Below are 19,933 nucleotides of genomic sequence, written 5' to 3' on the forward strand. Positions count from 1 at the left end.
TGGAAGAGAATAAATTCAGCAAGAAATCTAACCACAGGCAAGGTGACATTAACCTCAAAGATGTTCCAGCTGAACTTGAACTGTCTTAAAAAATACAAAAAATAAGCAAACCCCCCCCCCCACCTCCACCACAAGAAAAATGTTTATATACCGAGTTATAGCCAGTTCAGCACTCCAGTACTAGCAGCAGCAACAGGGGAGTGTAAATCAGAAGCTGGGGTGTTAAAAATTCCCTTCGCTTAATCCTTTTCAAAGTATGTTTTAACACTCTAGCTAGGAAGTTGGGGGTTGTCAAGGCTTGGTCTGTTCTAGTAGTGCTGTCACTGTGGTTTCCAGTGAAGCTGGATCTGGGATAACAGTGGTAGAAATTTATTGTGTGTTTACCAGATAAAGTTCTGGTTTTTTACTAGCTTGCAAAAATAAAACTATTCTTTCAATTTACTTTATATTTTACAGTACATTCCCTAATATACATCATAATTAGGTTTCACTGTATTTGCAGGTTTTGGTTATTTGAACTTAAATGACAATTAAGGAAGACATTCAATTCAGACTGAGATATGGTAAATAAAAAGTAAAATTTAGTGAGCTTAGTATATAATTATAATTCCAGACACCTGAGTGTCTGAGTAAAACTTGGTATATTTTCATTTTTAAATATTCTGTATTAAAAAAAAAAAAGTCAAAACCACTTATACGTATGAAAACAACAGTAATTCAGAGGCATAAGTAATCAGAAACTTGAAGGTTTGTGGGCTAACACTACAGGTTCAATGGCAGATGGAGATTTCAAGGGAAGATGATCAAGCTTGATATTGTGTCTGTGTCGTGCCTGTTGTCAGCATTGAATACACATACTCAAAGCTTGGGGGAAAAAATACTCCATGAAAGCTTGCTGAACTTGCTGGACCAGTTAATAGGGAACAAGATTTTCATCTGCTTTTAACTTTTCCTTAATAGCAGATGAAAACATTAATTTCTCAGTGTGGAGGTTATTCTACTTTAAATGTAGATAAATATTATAGAAACTCAGCATTTTTGAAGAGGTAGCAATGTCTTTTCATGTTTCTTCTTATTCAGCTGACAGCTTCTTTCCTGCATATTTTGGATGAAGGAGACTGACCAATGTGCCCTAGAGTAATTGCCATGTGAAATTTTTTTGTATTTGTACCTTGTTAGGTTCCAGACCTTCACCTGCAGCTACAGTGGACATAACCCCTTTGGAGAGGGTCAGGTGTCACAGTAACTGGTTTCAACTGACTGATCGCATTCTTTGCTTCTTGGTAAATCTGCTGATTATTCCATTGATGACTTTCTCCAATGTTCAGCCTCATGACCGTTTCCTAGCCTGAGATAAGGCGATGCTTTTTTAGTGTCTGTTTTTGGATATGTCAGCTGATTGCTTCATCGCAGATTTAGGGGTTCATAATCTGTGACATTCTTTTAGCCACTCTCCATGCAGATAGTCATTAGCAGCGTACTTCTGTAATCATATTGCATGATATATCAAAGCACTTAGTGTAAGGTTATACAAGTAAATTTAACACGTTAAATGTGTTAATCACTTAAATGTATGATCACTTGGAGTTTTTTAAGTAGTGTGAATCCATCCATATGTAAGACAAAGATCATATTTTCTTCGTGGGTATGACAAATCTTATAGGCAGAGGCTTCAGCAGTAGGCTAGTTAGTTTGTTGCAAAACTGGAAATAGAAGTGATAGTAGTAGCAATAGCAGCCTTTAGTAGTACTATAAATTATTTTCAGCTCCAGTAAAGGTGTTCTAATTCCTCATTTAGTTAGACTTGATAGAAAAAGCAAACATTGCTGCATAGCCACACTGTAAAGATAAGTCTGCTTAAGCAAAAGATGCCTGCATTGTACACCTGCATATCCAAACCTGACTGGACATGGTCCTAGGCAACTTGCTCCAGCTCACCCTGCTTGTGCAGTGGTTTTGGACCAGGTGATCTCCAGAGGTCCCTTCCAACCTCAACTATTCTGTCATTTTTTGATTGTCTCTGCAGGGTAAACACGTCAGGTTTGTGGCATGTATTATGCATTATGTTCAACACCTCCTAACCAGTAGTCAGCATTTTGTTATTGAAGTTTAGGTGCTTGTGTTATCTGAGAGGAAAACAGAGTTTTCTTGTAAAAAAGGTAATTTTGGACTGTAGCAGTAACAGTGGTGTGCGGCCTCACATAACAAGTGGATGGTGTGTCCAAGTGCTGATAAACTGCGCCTGCAACAAAGATCACAAAAGGAACAAGTCATGGGACCACGTGACACTTTTTCCATTTACAGTGATTGTACCAATGATGGAGCACATGAACTTTGTCCATTCTCATTAGAGTCCAAAGAGTTCATCATTATTAGTTGTTTCTCAACTCATGTTGTATTTCTTGCTGTATCTAATGCTCTCTCTTTTCATACGTCATCAATACCATGAAACTGCTGAGCGTGACTAATGGTCTGGGCAGCAGGAAAACTGGCAGGAAATTCTTCCTACTCAGTGACTGGGAGCATAAGCCCTAATCAAGAGGCCAAGTGCATAAATTATCAAGAACGAATATAGAATTATGGTGTAGAAAACATACTACAATTACCTGTGCAGTTACTCAATGGTACGTCTCTCTGTGAATCAGTGCAAAGACAGAAGTTTGTACCCACGGAGGCATTACTGTGTATAAAATGATTTAAATAAATACTATGCATTCTTTCAGTTATTTTTATGATCTCAAATGCTTTCTTAATCTTTTCACTGCAATTCAGTGATTCAAAACGGAGTTTGTTTTAGATCAAAAAGCCTTTTTAACATCCCTGGATTTAGGAAGGGTTCAACTTAATGTGTGGCATTTGTGCCTGTTATTTGTCTCTAAGATGGGACAAAAACAAGAGAGCAGCAGTGCAGGTGTTCCCAGTCCCTAACTGATAGTGACAGCTTGGAGCAATTTCTGTTTATTGCTCAGAGGTGTGTTAAATGTTGATATACAGACCTAAAACCATGCGGAATAGGCCTGGGCTTAGATCTGGATTTGAGACCGATTCTCATAATCTAGACACCATTTAGATAAAAACTGTAGTGCATTCTTGGTGATTATGATTGAATGTGTCTGAATTTGTGTAGAAATTCACAGAGAAGCTCAGGAGAGGCAACAAAGGTCAAACTGACTAGAATGAGGAGGGGAAATACAAGCTTTTAATTAGACGATTCAGCCCATGCCTTTGTAGCAGTTCACTTGTGCTTTACTCCTTGAAAAATCATCATTTTCTTCAGGAACTTTGGGTCTGGCCATTCCTGGGAGAGGGAATTGTCACAAAGGAAGGCAGCTGGTGCATATTCCCGAGAAGCTGGGTGCCTTTGGATCTGATATCAGTTTCATCACTAGTCGTATCAGGGTCTGAACTCTATAATAACTGACCTGATAATATGAATATGAAAAAGTTTTTCAGTAGTCCTTATTGCTTTAGAGGTTTAAATATATGATCTGTTATTGGGACTACAAAGACATTCCAAATGAACATTATCATATGAAAAATCCTCACATTTTAAAAATGTCTTCAATTAATTCAAAAAGGAAGTTTCGGAGTGTTCTTATTTGTCAAGGTGTTTGTTATCTTTGTTTACACAACAGAGTAATGAGGAGCCGTCTAATGTCCAACATACTAGAAAAATCTGGAAGAAAATATAATACAGGAGTAATTCTGCTTTAGTTGTGCTAGGTGAATATTCCTTTGTTTTATATTTTGCCACTGTTTGCATTTTGCCTTCTTGTCTTATTTCATTAATTGGGTACTGTGATCTCTTAAAAGCCCTATTGTGCCTTCAGCTAAAGATTCTTTACATTAAGACTTGGCTCTCCTCCTCCATCATAGCTTCATAAGTGTTTTCATTATGGCAACGCTTCCAGGCTCAAGTAAACATTCAAGCCTTATATACTAAGTGCTAAAAAAGCCCACATAGTAAGGAATATTCCCTACCCTGAAGAGCAGACCTTTATGCTCACGAGCTGTGTACACAGCAGAAAAAGAAAGGTTGCATGGCTGATCCAATGATGGAACTCTTGCTTTCAGAAGGCTACCTGGTTTTCTTGCTAGCAGGCATGGTTGTAATATCTTAGTTTTAATCGAAGCTAGGAAAGTGTGTTTGCTGTTTTTGAGAGTTTGCGGGTTCACTGAGTGTGTAATTGCATATAGTCTTTAATCTCTACAGCAGCTGTTCAAATTCAGTCCAGTAGTGACTGAAAACTACTCCAGTCTGATTGAGAGCTGTTGGGAGTGAAATTATTTGGTGTTCTGTGCTTGAAGACTTTTATGATGTCTGTTTTACAAAAATGCTAATATAGACAATATGATGAGATAGATCTTTGTTAAGATTACAGTGAGCATGAGCTACAAACTCCACTCTGCTATACATATGCACGCATAATTAGTTCCTATGCTAACTGTCTCAGAAGAAATTCTAGTGATTGCATGGAATAAAGGATGTTGCTGGTTCTGAAGCATTAATTAGATCTGCAGTAGAATTTGTGGACATAAGCCTGCCATGCTGTACAGATCCTGTCAGTTAGGACTTGGTCTAACAATCCAGTGTCTTTTATAAAACTAAATTAATTTTTCTTTTGTTTGAAGTGATGTAGGACTCTCTTAAGTACGTTAGAGTCCGTGTGTGTGTGAGAGAGAAAACTGATATGCGTTAAAAGTGTGAACACTTTTTTTTATAAATTATTTGAAAGATACTTTCACTGCTGAACTGTTAGAGATGGTAATGCTAACTTTCTTCTGTCCCTCCGAATGGTTCTGACAAGGTGTTTTTATATTAAGACCCAGTTACTTTTTATACTGCAATAATAAAATTTAAAAAGTTAGCTAAAGTTGCATTAGTACACAATTTTTACTTTATGGAAATCGTGGCTTATGCATGATTTATTTTTAGACAATTTTGGTGGAGTACCTCTTGTTAGTCAGAAGAGAAATGTGATAAATTTTAAACTTGCTGTTTGTGTAAACAGCAGGGCCATCCTCAGATTGCACGAGCAAGGGAAAGAAGGATGTAGCTTGGCAGGGGAAGTGAGGAAACAGGAAAAGCAAATAAAATATTTCTAACTGAAGTATCATGCACTTTTATTAGCTCTGTGTTGGTTTAATTGTTTTCTGTAGCTTGCCTGAAAGAGGATGGAGTTTACATACTCTTTGAGATGCACACTTTGTATCTGTAGGAACAGCTGAATTTTGTTTGCGTCCAGAAACATGAGGGACAAAATGATTTTCCCAGATCTTGCAAGGAGTTTGCAGTGGAGTGTAGACCAAACTCAGAGCTTCAGCACCTTCACTGATGAGCCCCCTTTTCTCTTTTGAACTCTCAGAGGAAATTCCTTCTCTATGGATCATCTAAAACTTTCTCTCCTTCCCTCTCAAGTCTTTTATGCCTATTATATTTACTGTCTATGAGATGTGGATTGGGAATAAAATGGGAAGGTGTCCTATTCAGTCAGTCTCTTGGGTACCCAAATAGATATAATTTCATCAGAAAGAACGGGGCTGTGGACAGTAGCTATTTTGCAGTAGAACGGGGACCAAAGAGCTGGCGGTATATATGTTTTATGCACAAGTAACTCCATAAATGTGCATCTCTTCTTCACACTTCTTATTGTAAATGTACCAGGTTCATGTTTACTAGAACTGTCTGCTATTGCAATAAAAATACTGAACATAATCCCTTTTCCTCCTTTCCTTGCATATAGTTCCCTATCCAGTACTCATGCTATCTGATTATCTTCATGATTTCAAATTAAAGACCTAATGTGCGAGTACAAGCTGCATGTTCAGACCCATAGTTAATTAAGCATATTTCTTATTATTTGGCTTTTCATTTCTCTGTTTTGCTGGGCTGTTTTATTTGACATCTACTTGTCTGTACTATATAATCACAGAATAATAGAAAATAGGATTTGAAGGGACCTAAAGAGGGCATTTACTACATTCCTGTGCCCTAAAACAGTATCAACAATGTGTTGTGATGTAAATCAAAGGGAAGTTCCCAGTTCTGATAAAAATGAGTTTAAATGCAGGACCAGCTGAAGACTGCAATAAATGTCTGAATAAATGCTGCAAAAGTCAAAGTCTAATGTAAATAACAGTAAGCTATCCTATCTTGTATTTTGTTCAGTCATTTTCTAACGTGTTCTCAGCATTCTTCTAAGCTGCTGATTTATGTGAAGCAAAATTCTGGTTTCTCCTTGAATCAAATGAGATGTTTATGTGACCATTTTGTTAGTATCCTGATGAATAAGAAAATGCAGCCAAAATATGGCAAATTGCTTTGTACAGATAGGTATTAGGGTTGTTTTCAGATAATCAAATAAAATCCAAAGGTTTCCTAGGCAGTTTTGTAATAGTACAACTAGTACATCTGCTTTCTCCTTTCAAATATCTTCAAATGGAGTGCTAATAAATAGGATTCTGTATTTGTGCCTAAAACATTCTAAGTCAAGTTTCCTTTAATAAATATATTTCTCTAATCATGCCTGAACATATTATCATCATTGAAAATCAGAAACATTTCAAGTTTCAGAACTCTGCTTTGCTGGTCTAAAAACATTTAGTTTGAAAGCCTGGCACTATTTGAATGAAAACTTCTGTTGGCTTAACGGATGTTTGTAGGGCTTTCTTCCAAGCGATTTTGTGAACGGGTTGAAGACTGTTATTCTAAAGGAAGCATTAGAGACATGGAGTTATGAGAACTTAAAGCACTAGAAAAATTTTGCTTGTTCCTGAGATTATTAAATAATAGATCAAATAACTGTCTTCTGTGTTTTTTTTTTCTGTTTTATGAATAGAAATCAGTATTTGACACCACTGTAGAAATAAATAGGTCAGTCTTATATGTTTGTGTTTTGTTATGTAGTGTAGCTAAGCAGATAAGCTACAAGCTTGGCTAAAGTATCCTAATAATTACCAGATCTTTAAAGGGCTAGATGAGAAAGTGATCCTCATATGGGAAAGAAGGAATATGCAGGACTTAGGAACTTAGAGGATGTATAGTCTTGTTGGCAGGCAATTCATTCACTTCTGACATTGGTGTATATGTTCATTGTGCCAGCACTATTTTTAGTCAGATTTAGAAGTTCCTGAATTCAGCACTTTTCAAAGGTTAGAACAAAAAATAATTGAAATTTTCAGGAATCATTACTAAAGGATGTCTGTGTCCTTTACTAACGATAATGAAAAGCTATATCCTGCTGTTCCTGCACAGGTGTTCAAAGCAGGAGTGTATTGTAAAGGGAAAAGTTGTATAACTATTGGAAGCCTAAGAAAAGGAACAGTTCAAATTTTAGATTCAGTCACGGTTTGGTCGTTACTGCCCCCTTTACTCCAGGGAGGAAGTAAAACTTGCCAGTGCAATATGTGATGGAAACTGAAGTATCCTTTGAGGGGAGATATACATGGTTATTCATAATACTATTACTCATGAAAATATTTACATATAAAACTATTTCAGGCTAAACCACTCTATTTTACTGTTAATCCCATCTTTTAAATGTTTATTCAATAATTAAAGTGGCACCCTGTAATAGACAACCTCTTGCCTTACAATTCTGCTTCCTCCACTACTGTTCTGGAGCATATGTAAACATGTGTGTTTACAATATCAGAATATCACAAGAAATGTTATAATAGGACTGAAGTTGCAGCAAAAATTGATATGAGTAACTGCTGCATATAATGTACTCCTGAGAGCAGAATTTTCAGCTGCCTTGGGTAGCAAAATTCATGTATCTGCTCCTCAGAGTTGTATTGAAGATATTGGCAAAATCTGACTTGCTAATGGGCTGTATTTGCTTTAATTTAGTAAGCAGTAAGATAAATATTTGCATTTTAATAAAACAAAGGATACCAGGATTAATTCAAACACCGCTGTTATGTTTAACGTAATTTTCTTTGTGCATTTAAGTGGAGTCACCATCCAGCCCTATGCAGCCTCTGTGCAAAGACAGACAAACAGTGCCATAGTTAAAAATAGGATGAACTGATTTTTATCATACCTGATATATGGATGGAAACTGTTTCTGCTGGGGAATAAATTTCCTACCTTGCATTTAAATGCTGATGTTTTCAGTAGATCTGTTAGAGTAGTAGGACAGGGACTGTCTTTACCATTCCTGCGCTGTACAGTCATCTTGCACTTCCTCAGACTGACAGTCTTTACACTCCAGGTATGGAAACAGCCCTTTAGTGAACACACAGTTTTCAGTATTTATGAAACTGTCAATCAGAGGCAGACCCCAGGGAGAAGGCCTGAGGGCCCTTCATGTACCGTGCAGATGGCTGAACTTCATTTTAATGATCACTGAGATTTCTGGACTCATGGACCTGTCTGTGAAATGAGGTGCTGCTTTTTACTTCCTAATGAACAGCTGTGATAGTAATTGTCATTCTCAGCAGTTTGGGGAGAACAGACAAAGACTGACTGGGCTCTTGAGCTAAGCCTGGCTGTGGGGGGCCCTGTCTGGCTGTGTCTGAAATACAGTAGTGATGTAGGGCAAGAAAGCTTTTGTTACCTGCTTTTGTATCAATGGTGTGAAAATTAGAGACATTTGCCCTCTGGGGTTACTAACCCAGCTTCTGTTACTGGTTCTGAACTAACTTTTTTTAAAAAGAAGGAAAAAAAAAAAAGTTGTGAAGGTATCTCCTGATCCCTGCAGAAAAGAACAGCTGGCAAAGGACGTACACTTATAAGATCACAGCACATGCGCCTTAATGGCATGTCCTCCAAGGACTGGGCACTTTTTGAATTGGGCTGGTGCCTTGCAGGCCTTACAGTGCAGAAGCTTTTTCTTAATCCCCTTCATAACCTCCAACAGGCTCTGCAAAACAGAAATCTTTATAGATATTCTTGATAAATATTCCATAATGACCTGATCTTCCTCTATTGCTCTTGTCAAATAGTTATTACTATTTGTATTATGATAAGGCTTAAATACTGTAATCATAAACTAGCTCAGTGCAGAGCGTCACGTAGATAGATTTAAAAGACATTCCCTGCCCTGTTATTCCACTAACAGCTCTAATGGAATCTATAGATTTTAAATATAATCATCCCCATGTTACAGAAGATAAAAATAGACAATTAAGAAGTAAAATGATAGGCCTAAACACAGATATCTTCTAGTAGCTGAGATGAAAACAGAATCTAGAAATCCTGTATTTTAATATTAAATCTGGTACCATGTTACAGATGGACAGGAACTACTTAGTGAGAATGATAATTAGCTTCTTTGTGTTACTCATTTCACTGTCAGATATCTGTGCTGTGGAATGACTTATGTTCATATGCACTTGATACTGCTTAAACAAATTTCAGTAACACATTAGAATAATGAAATTCCCTTTACAAAGTGTTGGCTTTGTGCTGCTGCTTTTCACTGCGGGCCAGAAAGGGGGAGGGGTGAAAATGCAGATGATGCAGACTTTGTTTTGCTATGTGCTCTTCATTCAGTCCATGAGACTCAGTCTCACATGCATTGCAGCATTGCTCTCCATTGGATAAACTGCAGAACTATATATGTGAACTTGGCAGGTTCTGTACTACAGAAAAACTTCATGCTGCAAGTTGTTCTTTTGATGGTCAGAGAACCATTTTTCCATCCATTTTCTTTGCAGGTAGTCACATATATCTACATAGCAAGCTGCTAGTTACTTCTTGATGTTTGGGTTAACATAGGTGTGAATAACCTAAAATGCCTTGGATATAGGTTTGTGTCATAATAATTTTAACCGTGCAACTGAATTTCCAGGAGATGACTATAAGCAGCTAGAGAACAGAGCTTCCAGAGCCACAAATGAGCGTGGAATTTAACAGGAGGATTGAATGGAATTGAACCTGGAAATTTGCACTGGAAAACCTTTGTGTATTTCATTTAATGGCACTGTACCGGGCTCTAGGGCAGCCTTTCAGAGAAAGTTTTGGAAGTCATATAACTCAAATCGTTTAAAGTGGATTGGAAAGATACAATGAAAATATAAGTAGGAAGCTTTCCTGTACTTAAACAGTAAATTTAATGTTTCATATGTTTAACCAGTGCAAGCAGTATGTTTAAAACTGTTGCAAATGCTAAGAAGTATGGTCAGTGTATTTTAACTTACACACAGCGGATCCTGCCTCTTTGGTTTGTGTAACAGCTAGAGCAAACAGACATGCTTTGTTTGTTTCGATGTATGTGCCTTCCAAATACATGCCCGTTCTGGGTCAATGCACACACTACTGCTATTTTTCTGTGTAATTTTGCATTTTCGCTTGCACTACGCTCTTCCTACTTGGGTGATCTGTACTGTTCAATTAGCAGAATTTCAGAGTTGAAGAATCATCTCCTTTTGGTCTCACACTGTCTTTAGTTCAGCAGTTGATATTCGTCAGTAAACCCAGGTTAGTTCTGGCAGGCTCTATTAAAATGGACTCTAAAGTGTAATTAAATTAACTCTGTGTTCTGAAAACCTTGGGTTCATTTCCCTCCCCCCCTTTCCTATTGCAGATGAAGACAAATTCTGCCAGTTAGCTTTAGCAAGTGCTATTATGGAAAAAGCAGCAAAGTGAGCACCATAGTGACAAGCTGCAGACATCCTTTAGTGGAAGTAGGTGCAGCAGCATTAACTGCTGTAATAAAGCAGCATGCACTTACATCAGGCCTTATTTGGGGCCCTGGAGTGATTCCATGCATACATGGTGTTTTCAGTTTCTTGTTGCTGTTAGGTGGATGGAAAAGGGCTTGTGGGTTTGCAAGGGAAATAACTTGTTTCCACCTGGGTAATCAATAGACCTTTTATGTGAAGGAGATTCAACCTCCACTTCTCAGTTTTTTCCTGTCATTTGCAGGAGGGGAAGGAAGGCATTAAGAAAGGAAGTTGTCTTAGCCTTTAACAGCAAAATAAAGACTGTCTCAGAAATCCTGGGAAGGGTAGAGTGCCTAATGGCTGGAGATTCCTGGGTAAAGTGTAAAATTTGTGGTTACAGTGTGGAGGCTGGTGTGCAGGGAAGGAGACTGAAGTAGACTCAGAGTCTTTTTTAGAAAGAAACAAAGGTTCTGTGAAAAACTGAGATTTGCCATTCTTACTGTCTAACATTCAGGAGTATTTGTCCTCGGAAGAGTTGAAAGAAGGATGAGGTCTTGACACTTCAGTGACTTAACAGTGATTGGGAAACAGTTTGATTCATTTATTAAGTTGATTTCCTACATATGCAGAATTTATTAGCACTGATGAAAGGAGACTACTATTCATGCTGCTATAATACGTCACAGATACCAAAACTAGGAAAATACATTGTGTGCCATATTCACTGATGAACCAAACTGTAAGATTTATTCCATTTAAAGGTGAGATAATGTTCTGTAAGAGCAGAGTCACATATGGGAAGGAAATACTCATATATAATAAACAGAATGCGAAGAAGAAGGACTGGCAGAAAAAGATGAGGTTATCTTTTGTATAAGAGCAGCAGCATGTATTGAGGAAATAGGAAACTGAATAATGTGATTTAGGATGGAGCTACCTGAGAAATGCTCTTATGCAGTTGTGATCTATAGAGGACTTTGTATTCCTACAAACCTAAAGAAGTTGCTGACAAGTGCTTAGCTCCAGTACTCATTTTCCCATGCTGTAGTTCAGCCAAGCCTAGACATCTACATTCAGCAAAGCCTGCCTTATTTTCTTATGAATTTAAGGGGAAAAAAATATATCTGCATGTACGCACATATGTGTATGACTTTGTGTGAGGACATGTTAAATATTTCTAGTGAGATGGTAATGATATAAATATGGTATCTACCCAAGATTTTACATTTTATATGGATATGATAGACTCTGAATAAGGATTCTGAGTAGTTACTGATACGTGTATTTAAGTAAATAGGCTTATCAGAGCAAAACATAGAAAGGTATAGTAATTTCTTTCCCATGGTTTTGTACGTTATAATAAAAGGTGTTTCTGATTAGCATCATTTTGGTCTAGAAACTGTGACTTCCTTTTCAGTCCTCTTCATGTTTTTTCACAGGTAAAGGTCAGTAAGCAGAATTTCTGGTGATAAATTTATAATGCCGTTTACTAGCTTGGGACCCAAAGTCACCAAGTTGCAACTCTTAAGAATTGTGCCCCTTTGCTGATTTCTCCTTCAACTCTGTATTCTGGAACCCTCTCGACACTTTATCTTAGTGATTGTGTCCGAAACCAGAAGTCTTTGCTTGAAGCAAACTGCTCTGGGTTCAGAGTAGAAATATACTGTTTGTACCCTAACATACTTACCATCTGACAGCTTCATATGGTCTCCCAGAAATAAATTAAAGATCTTAGTTTAATTTCTATTGAAGAGATATCCACATCACAGCAATTATTATCTCAGTTGACTGCCTCGGCAGAAATGACAAGGAATGACTGTTGGTTGATTCTAAACCAATTTGCTTCTCTCTAGGAGCCTAATCCAGTATTCGGTAAAGTTGATTGAAAGTTTCCATTGGTTTCAGAGGACATTGTGTCAAACTGCATGATAACTCTTCCAGCCAAAAGCTGAGGCAGTGTTATTTTTCCATTATTTGGAATTATAGTTTACTTTTTCTCACAAGCCTTGCTGTGAGGGTCCTTCTAAGCTTTATGCTTTCAATTCTCTCACTTACTTTTAGAATTGGTTTCGTGATTGAATCACCTGAATATAAACTCTAATTGGCCTGCAGGCTGGGCTTTGTTTGCTCCTTTCCATAGATTCCCTTCAGAAACTGTAATCAGCACTGATCCTGTATTTATTTATGTCCATGGGAAAATATCACGCCAAGAAAAGGGCAAAGAGACAGAAATGGCCCACTTGTTGTTCTATCAAAAGCTTAGGTAGATTTAATTTAAACTACAAACTGTGACTAGAAAGTGAATGTGTTCCTGCAAATCCACTGCTTCCTTTGTTTCCTTTTCAGTTTCACAATGATTTTTTTTGTTGTTGTGTTTTAAGCTCTTCACAAATTTCCACCATGGGTTTCCTTGCTTGTTACTATTAGCCAGCCTGTTGATCAGGCACCAGGGCTGTGTTCTTGTTAAGTTTGTGAACTGAGGTGGAATCAGAAGTTAAATATGTGATAATGGATGTTATACATTTTAAGTGCTAGGATGTTCAGTGGGTAGACGTCCATCATTAAGACCTTTCTTTTCTGCAATTTGTGACAAAGATAAATCATTATTTTGGGAAAGGTTATAGTTATGCTGTAAATCACATTCTAAAAATGAAAAAAAAATCGAGCAGTGATAAATAACTGCCATCTGGAATCCAAACTGTGTAATTGTACTGTGATTTGTCATCCATATAAGGTGAGCTTTTGTGGATGCTAAAGCTGAAGGCATAGATACAGAGCAAGAGATATCCAAATGTGTTAACTACTTCAATAATAAAGTTAAATGAAAGTAATAAAATATGTTCCATGTGAGATGGAAAGAGTCCTAAAAGCCAGGAAGCTGGACTCCATTATAGCATAGCTGTATAGGAGACATTATAGTAGGTTTTTCATTGTTTTCAAAAGTAGGGCTTGTTTTAACTATTTGACAGATGAAAATGATTTCAAACTAAAAGAAGCCACTCAAATGGTTTTTTTGGTTTAACTTCAGTTGACATGGCTCCAAGACACAGCAAAGAATGCAGATGAACAGTGTATGGGACTGTGTAGCTGATGAGAAATATAAGCTGTTGGAAATTAATCTCTTTTATGACTTGAATGAAGATAACAGATTTCTGAGAAAGGGCATCACGAAAAAAGAAGAAAGACAGCTAAGAAACGGGGAAAAAAGTAAAATGCCTTTAGAAATAACCACTCTGAATTAACATCATGTAATTTTCAGTTTCTGCTGGCTGCCCACTCACTTTTTCTTTTAATAGAAAGAATCATCTTGGGTCTGAAACACATAGTGATGGGAGTCATAGATTTATTAAGGAAGTAAGTTTTCCATCCTAGTGGGTTTTAGCTTAAAACACTTACTAATGAATTTGATCTCTTCAGGGTGTATATAATATACCAAAATGGTAGAAGAAGTCTTTTATTTATTGGAGGACACTCCTCCAATACAGAAAGTGAAACTTCAATATTAGGTTTATTCTTTCCTCTTCAAATGGATCAGTGATTAAACTTATCTCTTTAAGAACTTTTTTATAAACATTCACTCCTTTAGTCTCACAACACTTCTGTGCGGGAGGCAGTAATACAATCCACATTTTGCAGACAGAAATCTGGAGCACCAACTGAGAAGATAAGTGATTTGTTCCAGGCCTCTCAACAAGCCGCTGGAGTAGAGCCATGATTAGAACCCAGACAAACTGGGCACTGCACCGTGTGCTCATTACTCTTAGCCCCACCATCTGTCAATTGAGGTATGTCTGGGGACAGACCTAGACACGTAGGAGACTTGCAGAGATGGTTTGTTTTCTGAAAAACTAGTTTAGCAGCTGCACTCATAGAGGTGTTTTACTGACATCTATTCTTATTTCTGTTCCTTTCTTTTTAGCTGGTGTTGCCGGAGTACTCTATCCATAGCCTTTTCTGCATAATGTTTTTGTGCGCTCAAGAGTGGCTCACACTGGGGTTAAATGTTCCTCTCCTTTTTTATCACTTCTGGAGGTAAGCCTGTCTTTGTATGCTGACTGGTTGTTACCCTTATTTGCCAGCTTGGCACACATGTGAATTGCTTGAAGTACGAACTGCAGCAATAGGAGGATGGCTGGATATCTTTTGCCTAAAAACTATTTCTATAAACAGCTGAGATTCAAGTTTCCAGAGAAAAAATATTTTCATGGATGTTTAGGGTAGGGAAAGAAAACACATAATATATAAATGCGTCTTTCAGTTACTAACGTAATTAGATATTCCCAGAAGTTTCAGGATGCAATCATTACAGCATAATCAAACTGAATGAAAACTTGGAAATGAAATAGGCTGGAATATGAAAATGGAACTCAATGAAGTACTAAATACTTTATAGACAAAGAGTTGTAAGATAGTCAGTGTGCTGAAGACCTTAGATATGTTTGTCCAGCCCTAGCAAGGAAGCCTTTCCATTGGAGTTGTCATGTTTTCTGGGCAAGTTGAGGGAATTTTGCTTATCTTCTCTGGTAACTTTATGCATTTTTGGTAGTATAAAATAGATCATTTCTCACTATACCTGTCCAGTAGAGAATTTCTGTTCTGCAAGAGAAGTCTCTATTGGAGTAAAGATTGCAAAAGATGATGAACTGTTGTCTTCATCCCAACAAAGTGAAGAAGTGGGGGTGTTTGAGCTCCAGATCTCCTCTGGTTCTTTGTATTCACTGAGAGGCTTTCAGAGGGAATCGTTCAGTTAGATCTTCTGTTGAGCAGTTTTGATTTTCTCTGAATGGGCAGTGGCAGCTGCTGACAAAGCAGCTTCCACTGTGTTTTAGTAGAGAATTGGCCTTTTGTCACTTCTGAAGATAACCAAGAGACATAAGTTTTTGTTAGTCTGGAATCCTTCACTAGTTTTGCATTCTCACAACATTTGTAAAAGCGCAGATGATTTTTGTCTGTCAGGGTTTCTTTGTCATACAAAGATACATATGGTAGCAGAGAGCTACTTTGCGCAGTATCTTGAAAAAATTCTGTAACGAATGCAATACAATTCTGTAATCTCAGCTAGTACTTAGCTACTAAAGAGTGGTAGCTTTTTTACACATTTTTCTGCAAAAGCTCAGTAGTAATGAAGAGTGATATGGAACAGTGTATTATCTAGAAGTTAGAGCAACAGTGTAGTTCTCAAAGCTAAATGGAGTGAAACTATCAGTGTTCTTCTCCCTGTTGGTTTGATGCAGAAAAAATTGTAATATTTTTAGCACTGTTTTACTAAGGGTTAGCAACAAAGTTGTGACAATAATATTGGTCTAAAAATAAAAATTGTATTATGTACAAGCTGAAAATGGTGAGACTCTAAATAGTCATATCACCTTTGGAGGGAACTTTGGATTGTCTTTGTTTCCATGAGTTTCCCTAAGGGCTGCTCTAATTACTCCATATTTACTGCTGTTTTAACCACAGATAAGTTTGGGCTCCTTATGTAAAGTTCTGCACAAACTCATAGGAAGGTACTGTATAATATTTTCATCCAGTGAAGATAATTAAGCAAGGATTTCACTTGTGATCTCTGTAAAAGAATTTGCAATGTTATTAGAGATTATAAGTGAATGTGACTGATAGTAGAAAGGAAGAAGGGAGGAAGACCACTTAGTTTCAAAGTTTACTGCTGGTTATTTAAGAGTATGGGGATTTTATTTCTGTCTATCTGTTTATCGATCTAAGCAATCCCAGCAATCTTTAGTAGTCACGTTACTACTTTCAAGCAAGGGAAATAACAGTACTTCATTTGATTCATGCAGATCTTTAATGAAATGCTTTAAGTGGATCAGGACTTTTTTGTTTTGTTTTTGCTTTTTACTGCAAAGTAATTGAGATGAAAGCTCTGTTGTCAAAAAAGTTATTTTTTCAAGATTTTCTTAAACATCCAGTTGTTGCTGAGAATAATTAGAAATTTCTTCGTCATAAGAACAAAAACCAATGAAATTTATTTGGATGATAAATTTTAGAGCAGTGCTGTGTGCAGAAAACATTAGTCAACCAGCCCTTATTGACTTATTTCCTTTTTATAGTTGGAGAAACTGAGCTATCAGTTGGTCGAGACTGTTACCTTTCATCATATCTGAAGTCTGTTGTATAGATGCAGTTATAGCTTAGGAATACTAACTCTATGCTGTGATCACAGACCACCACATATTGTCACTCACAATATGTAAGTTATTAGAGGGTAAGCCAGAAAGAACTATATGGGAAGGTGGAATGTGTCAATCTGAAGAATTAATAGAACAGAGAAGGTCCGTGTGCATGAATAGCTTGGGCCTATAAAACAGTCTGCTAAGACTAGCATCCTGATTTTAGCAATGTCCAGAAATAGAGGCTTGAAAGAGAGAGGAAAATTCCTGGTATAACATGGAAGGAGGTTTTCTTCTGAGCTCAGCTGATGATCAGGAGCAGGAGGGTGTACATCTGCATATATTTAATATAGAATGTTACAGGATCATTCCAGATGTTTTCTCCTGCTTTTTCAGGTATTTTCATTGCCCAGCAGATAGTTCAGAACTAGCATATGATCCACCTGCAGTCATGAATGCAGATACCTTGAGTTACTGTCAGAAAGAGGCCTGGTGTAAGCTAGCTTTCTATCTCCTTTCCTTCTTCTACTATCTTTACTGGTAAGTCTGGTCTTTCTACTAAGGAAATGGTGTCTGTTTTTCATTTGACATGTGATACTGTATTTAGAAATGACTGGAGCAAATAGGCCCGTTTCTTTAGCTTTACAAAACTGCTCCTGATCTTGATTCAGGGAAGCATGCCCATTCATAGCAGCATGTACTTAAATCCACTGACACCTCAGGACATACTGCTAAGTGCGTATCTTAAAGCCTGACCCCAGCCCCAGGGCCAAACCAAGGAAACACAATTTTTGATCCTCTGCATAGTCTCTTAGGATGGGTGATATAGCAAGTGTTATGACAGTGACATTATATCAGAATGGTGATCGGTGAAATGGCATAGCTTGCTAGCATATAATTTGCTACATTATGGGGCATTTGCCAGTGTATTTCCCACAGTCCTCCATGAGGCAGTCTGAATCCAGCACCTGAAAACCAGATCTCCTCTATCACAAGAGTACAGGGTGTTCTAGTGCAGCTGGGAACATCCCCTCCAGAGCAGGCTGAGCTCCTGCGGGAGCCTGGCATGTGAGTTCACCAGGCACACGCTCATGCGCAGTCCACAGGCTGCCTGCGTGGTGATGCTCAGGGTGGTAGGTAGGTGGGACACAGGGTGCACCATGCTTGGAGTTATTCCTGCAATGTCCTTTTTGTGACGGGGTAGACATGGTTATAGTGTGTGGTCTAGAACTCCACTTAAATTGGTTCTTGGAGATCTGCACCCCAGTCAAACCTCCCCTCCTTCCCCCCTGCCCCCCACCCCCACAACCTTTTCAGCTGTCAGATGTCTTTAATGCATGGTTGCAAATGTCAGATGCAAGAATATATGGGGATCATATTTAAGGTAAGACCTTGGCAGAATCTCTGTACTTTTAGTGGCCTCTATAATTACACCATAAAACTATTTGACAAGAAAGGCTAATACTTTTAACTTTAAATGAAGGTGTTGTTTTATGACACCTTTCTCCTACTCCTTTTCCCGTAACATATTTGCATAGACCACCTCTTCCAATCAGTCTTGCATGCTGTAATTCCTTTGTAAGATATGGTTGTATACTGGTGGAAGAGGATAAATGTCACTTCTTCTTTGATCACTAGTCTGTTATTCTGTTGTCAGTCAGCACCTTATCTTGAGGAGTCACTGCTGCAGGTTGATGTTTCTCAGGTTTACATTTAAATACTACTTAGCACAAATTTTTCCGGCCACATGTGCATGTGTATGTGCCTGTGTTTGCGTATGTGGAAGGAGAAAGGAAGTAGAAGAGCCCAGACGCACAGAATTTGGTAGATGCTGCCTAACTCTCACTGAGATGGATGGGGTGCAAGAATCTGAGCTGGTGTGTAGCATCCAGTAGCTTTGTGGGTTTGGACTGAATGTCCTTCCCTCACTAGCCCTCTTGGCAGTGGCAAGAGGCCAAAGTGGGAAGCTTGGGAGTTATGCTAGACCAGCTCTGTTGGCAGAGTAAGGAGAGATCATCACAAGGCATGGGTGCAGGAAGAAGCATTTTTAACCCCACGTTTTTGTGTTGGGTAACAGACCCTGGCAAAGTCAGCTGTGTAGTGTGGTTTAGCATTTCAGCTGGGGCTCTATTGTTGTGCAGCCTCCTCTGTGTCCTCCCTCCCTTCATTTCAAAATGTGGCCATAAGCTAAAATCCACTGTCTGGTCCTAAATAAAATAATATGAATTATATTCACTTTTGCTGTACTGTCCTGGATATTGTCAGAAATAGAATTATAGTAAAATGGGGCTGTGGCAATATACTGTGATTTCTTCATTTTTCAGAGTTGCACTTAATATGTATGGATTCACTGCAGCTGGTCTCTGCGTTTTATGTTTCTTCCACTGCATGGAGTTTTTTCCAAAGGAAACAAAGCAGTGCAGTTTCATTGGAAACCCTGCCTGCCCTGCAGAGAGTTGCTGGTTGAAGTTTTAGAGATCAAACACACTAAAGCAGAATGGTTTTGTTTCTTCACTTTTCAAATTCCGCATCAGACCACACTTTAATAAGCTCAAACACAGCTTGAGATACAGTAGGATATCGTTAATGAATTTATTATTTCTTGAGTGCTTTCTGATACCCATCTTGAATCCACCATAATTAAGATGCTTTAGAGAGATGGAAGGAGTGTGAACCAATAGAGCAAAGGAAAGCACAGGCCATTACAGTCAAGCCTGAGGAACAGACAGTAAAGGGTTATAAAAATCAAAGTGCTCTGCATGCTTCAAAAGGATATTTTCATATTGTGTCTTTCTTTTACATTCAGCATGATCTACACTTTGGTGAGCTCTTAACGAAAAGATCATCATTAAAGACTGAAAGCAACAAAGGCTGGAGGTGCAAGGACAAGTCAGTCAAGTGATGCATGATTTAAAAAAAAAAAAAAAAAAGCAAAGGGTTGAAAACTTTGAACCCAAGAAGTAAATAGTGCAAGTGAAGGAGAAACCCAGCAAGAAGGATGGCTATCTGAAGAAGCAGACTATCATGTGGAAAACTGCTGAGTTAATTTGATCTCTTGTTTCCCAGCGTGTTGCAATTGGTAACTTTCAACCCCCCAAAAAAACAAAACAAAAAACTATGACAAGGTGGGCCGAGTTTAAGAACTATTCACCTCTTCACGGATAATGCTGCTTGGTTAAATGAATTCATTATAATCT

At 37.9% G+C, this 19,933-nt stretch overlaps 1 protein-coding gene across 1 annotated transcript in view; it reads left to right on the top strand.

Annotated features, from left to right (window-relative positions):
• Nucleotides 1-19,671, top strand: part of CNIH3 (cornichon family AMPA receptor auxiliary protein 3) — a 50,393-nt gene extending 30,722 nt beyond the window's left edge. Inside the window, exons 4-6 of the mRNA XM_067292923.1 lie at nucleotides 14,531-14,643; nucleotides 17,133-17,276; nucleotides 19,543-19,671. Coding sequence (XP_067149024.1) covers nucleotides 14,531-14,643; nucleotides 17,133-17,276; nucleotides 19,543-19,570 — 285 coding nt within the window. The 3' untranslated portion in view covers nucleotides 19,571-19,671. The remainder of the gene's footprint in view (nucleotides 1-14,530; nucleotides 14,644-17,132; nucleotides 17,277-19,542) is intronic.
• The last annotated feature ends 262 nt before the right edge of the window (nucleotides 19,672-19,933 follow it).

Source organism: Apteryx mantelli, chromosome 3 (genome assembly GCF_036417845.1).
Source record: "Apteryx mantelli isolate bAptMan1 chromosome 3, bAptMan1.hap1, whole genome shotgun sequence".
Lineage (NCBI taxonomy): Eukaryota > Metazoa > Chordata > Aves > Apterygiformes > Apterygidae > Apteryx > Apteryx mantelli.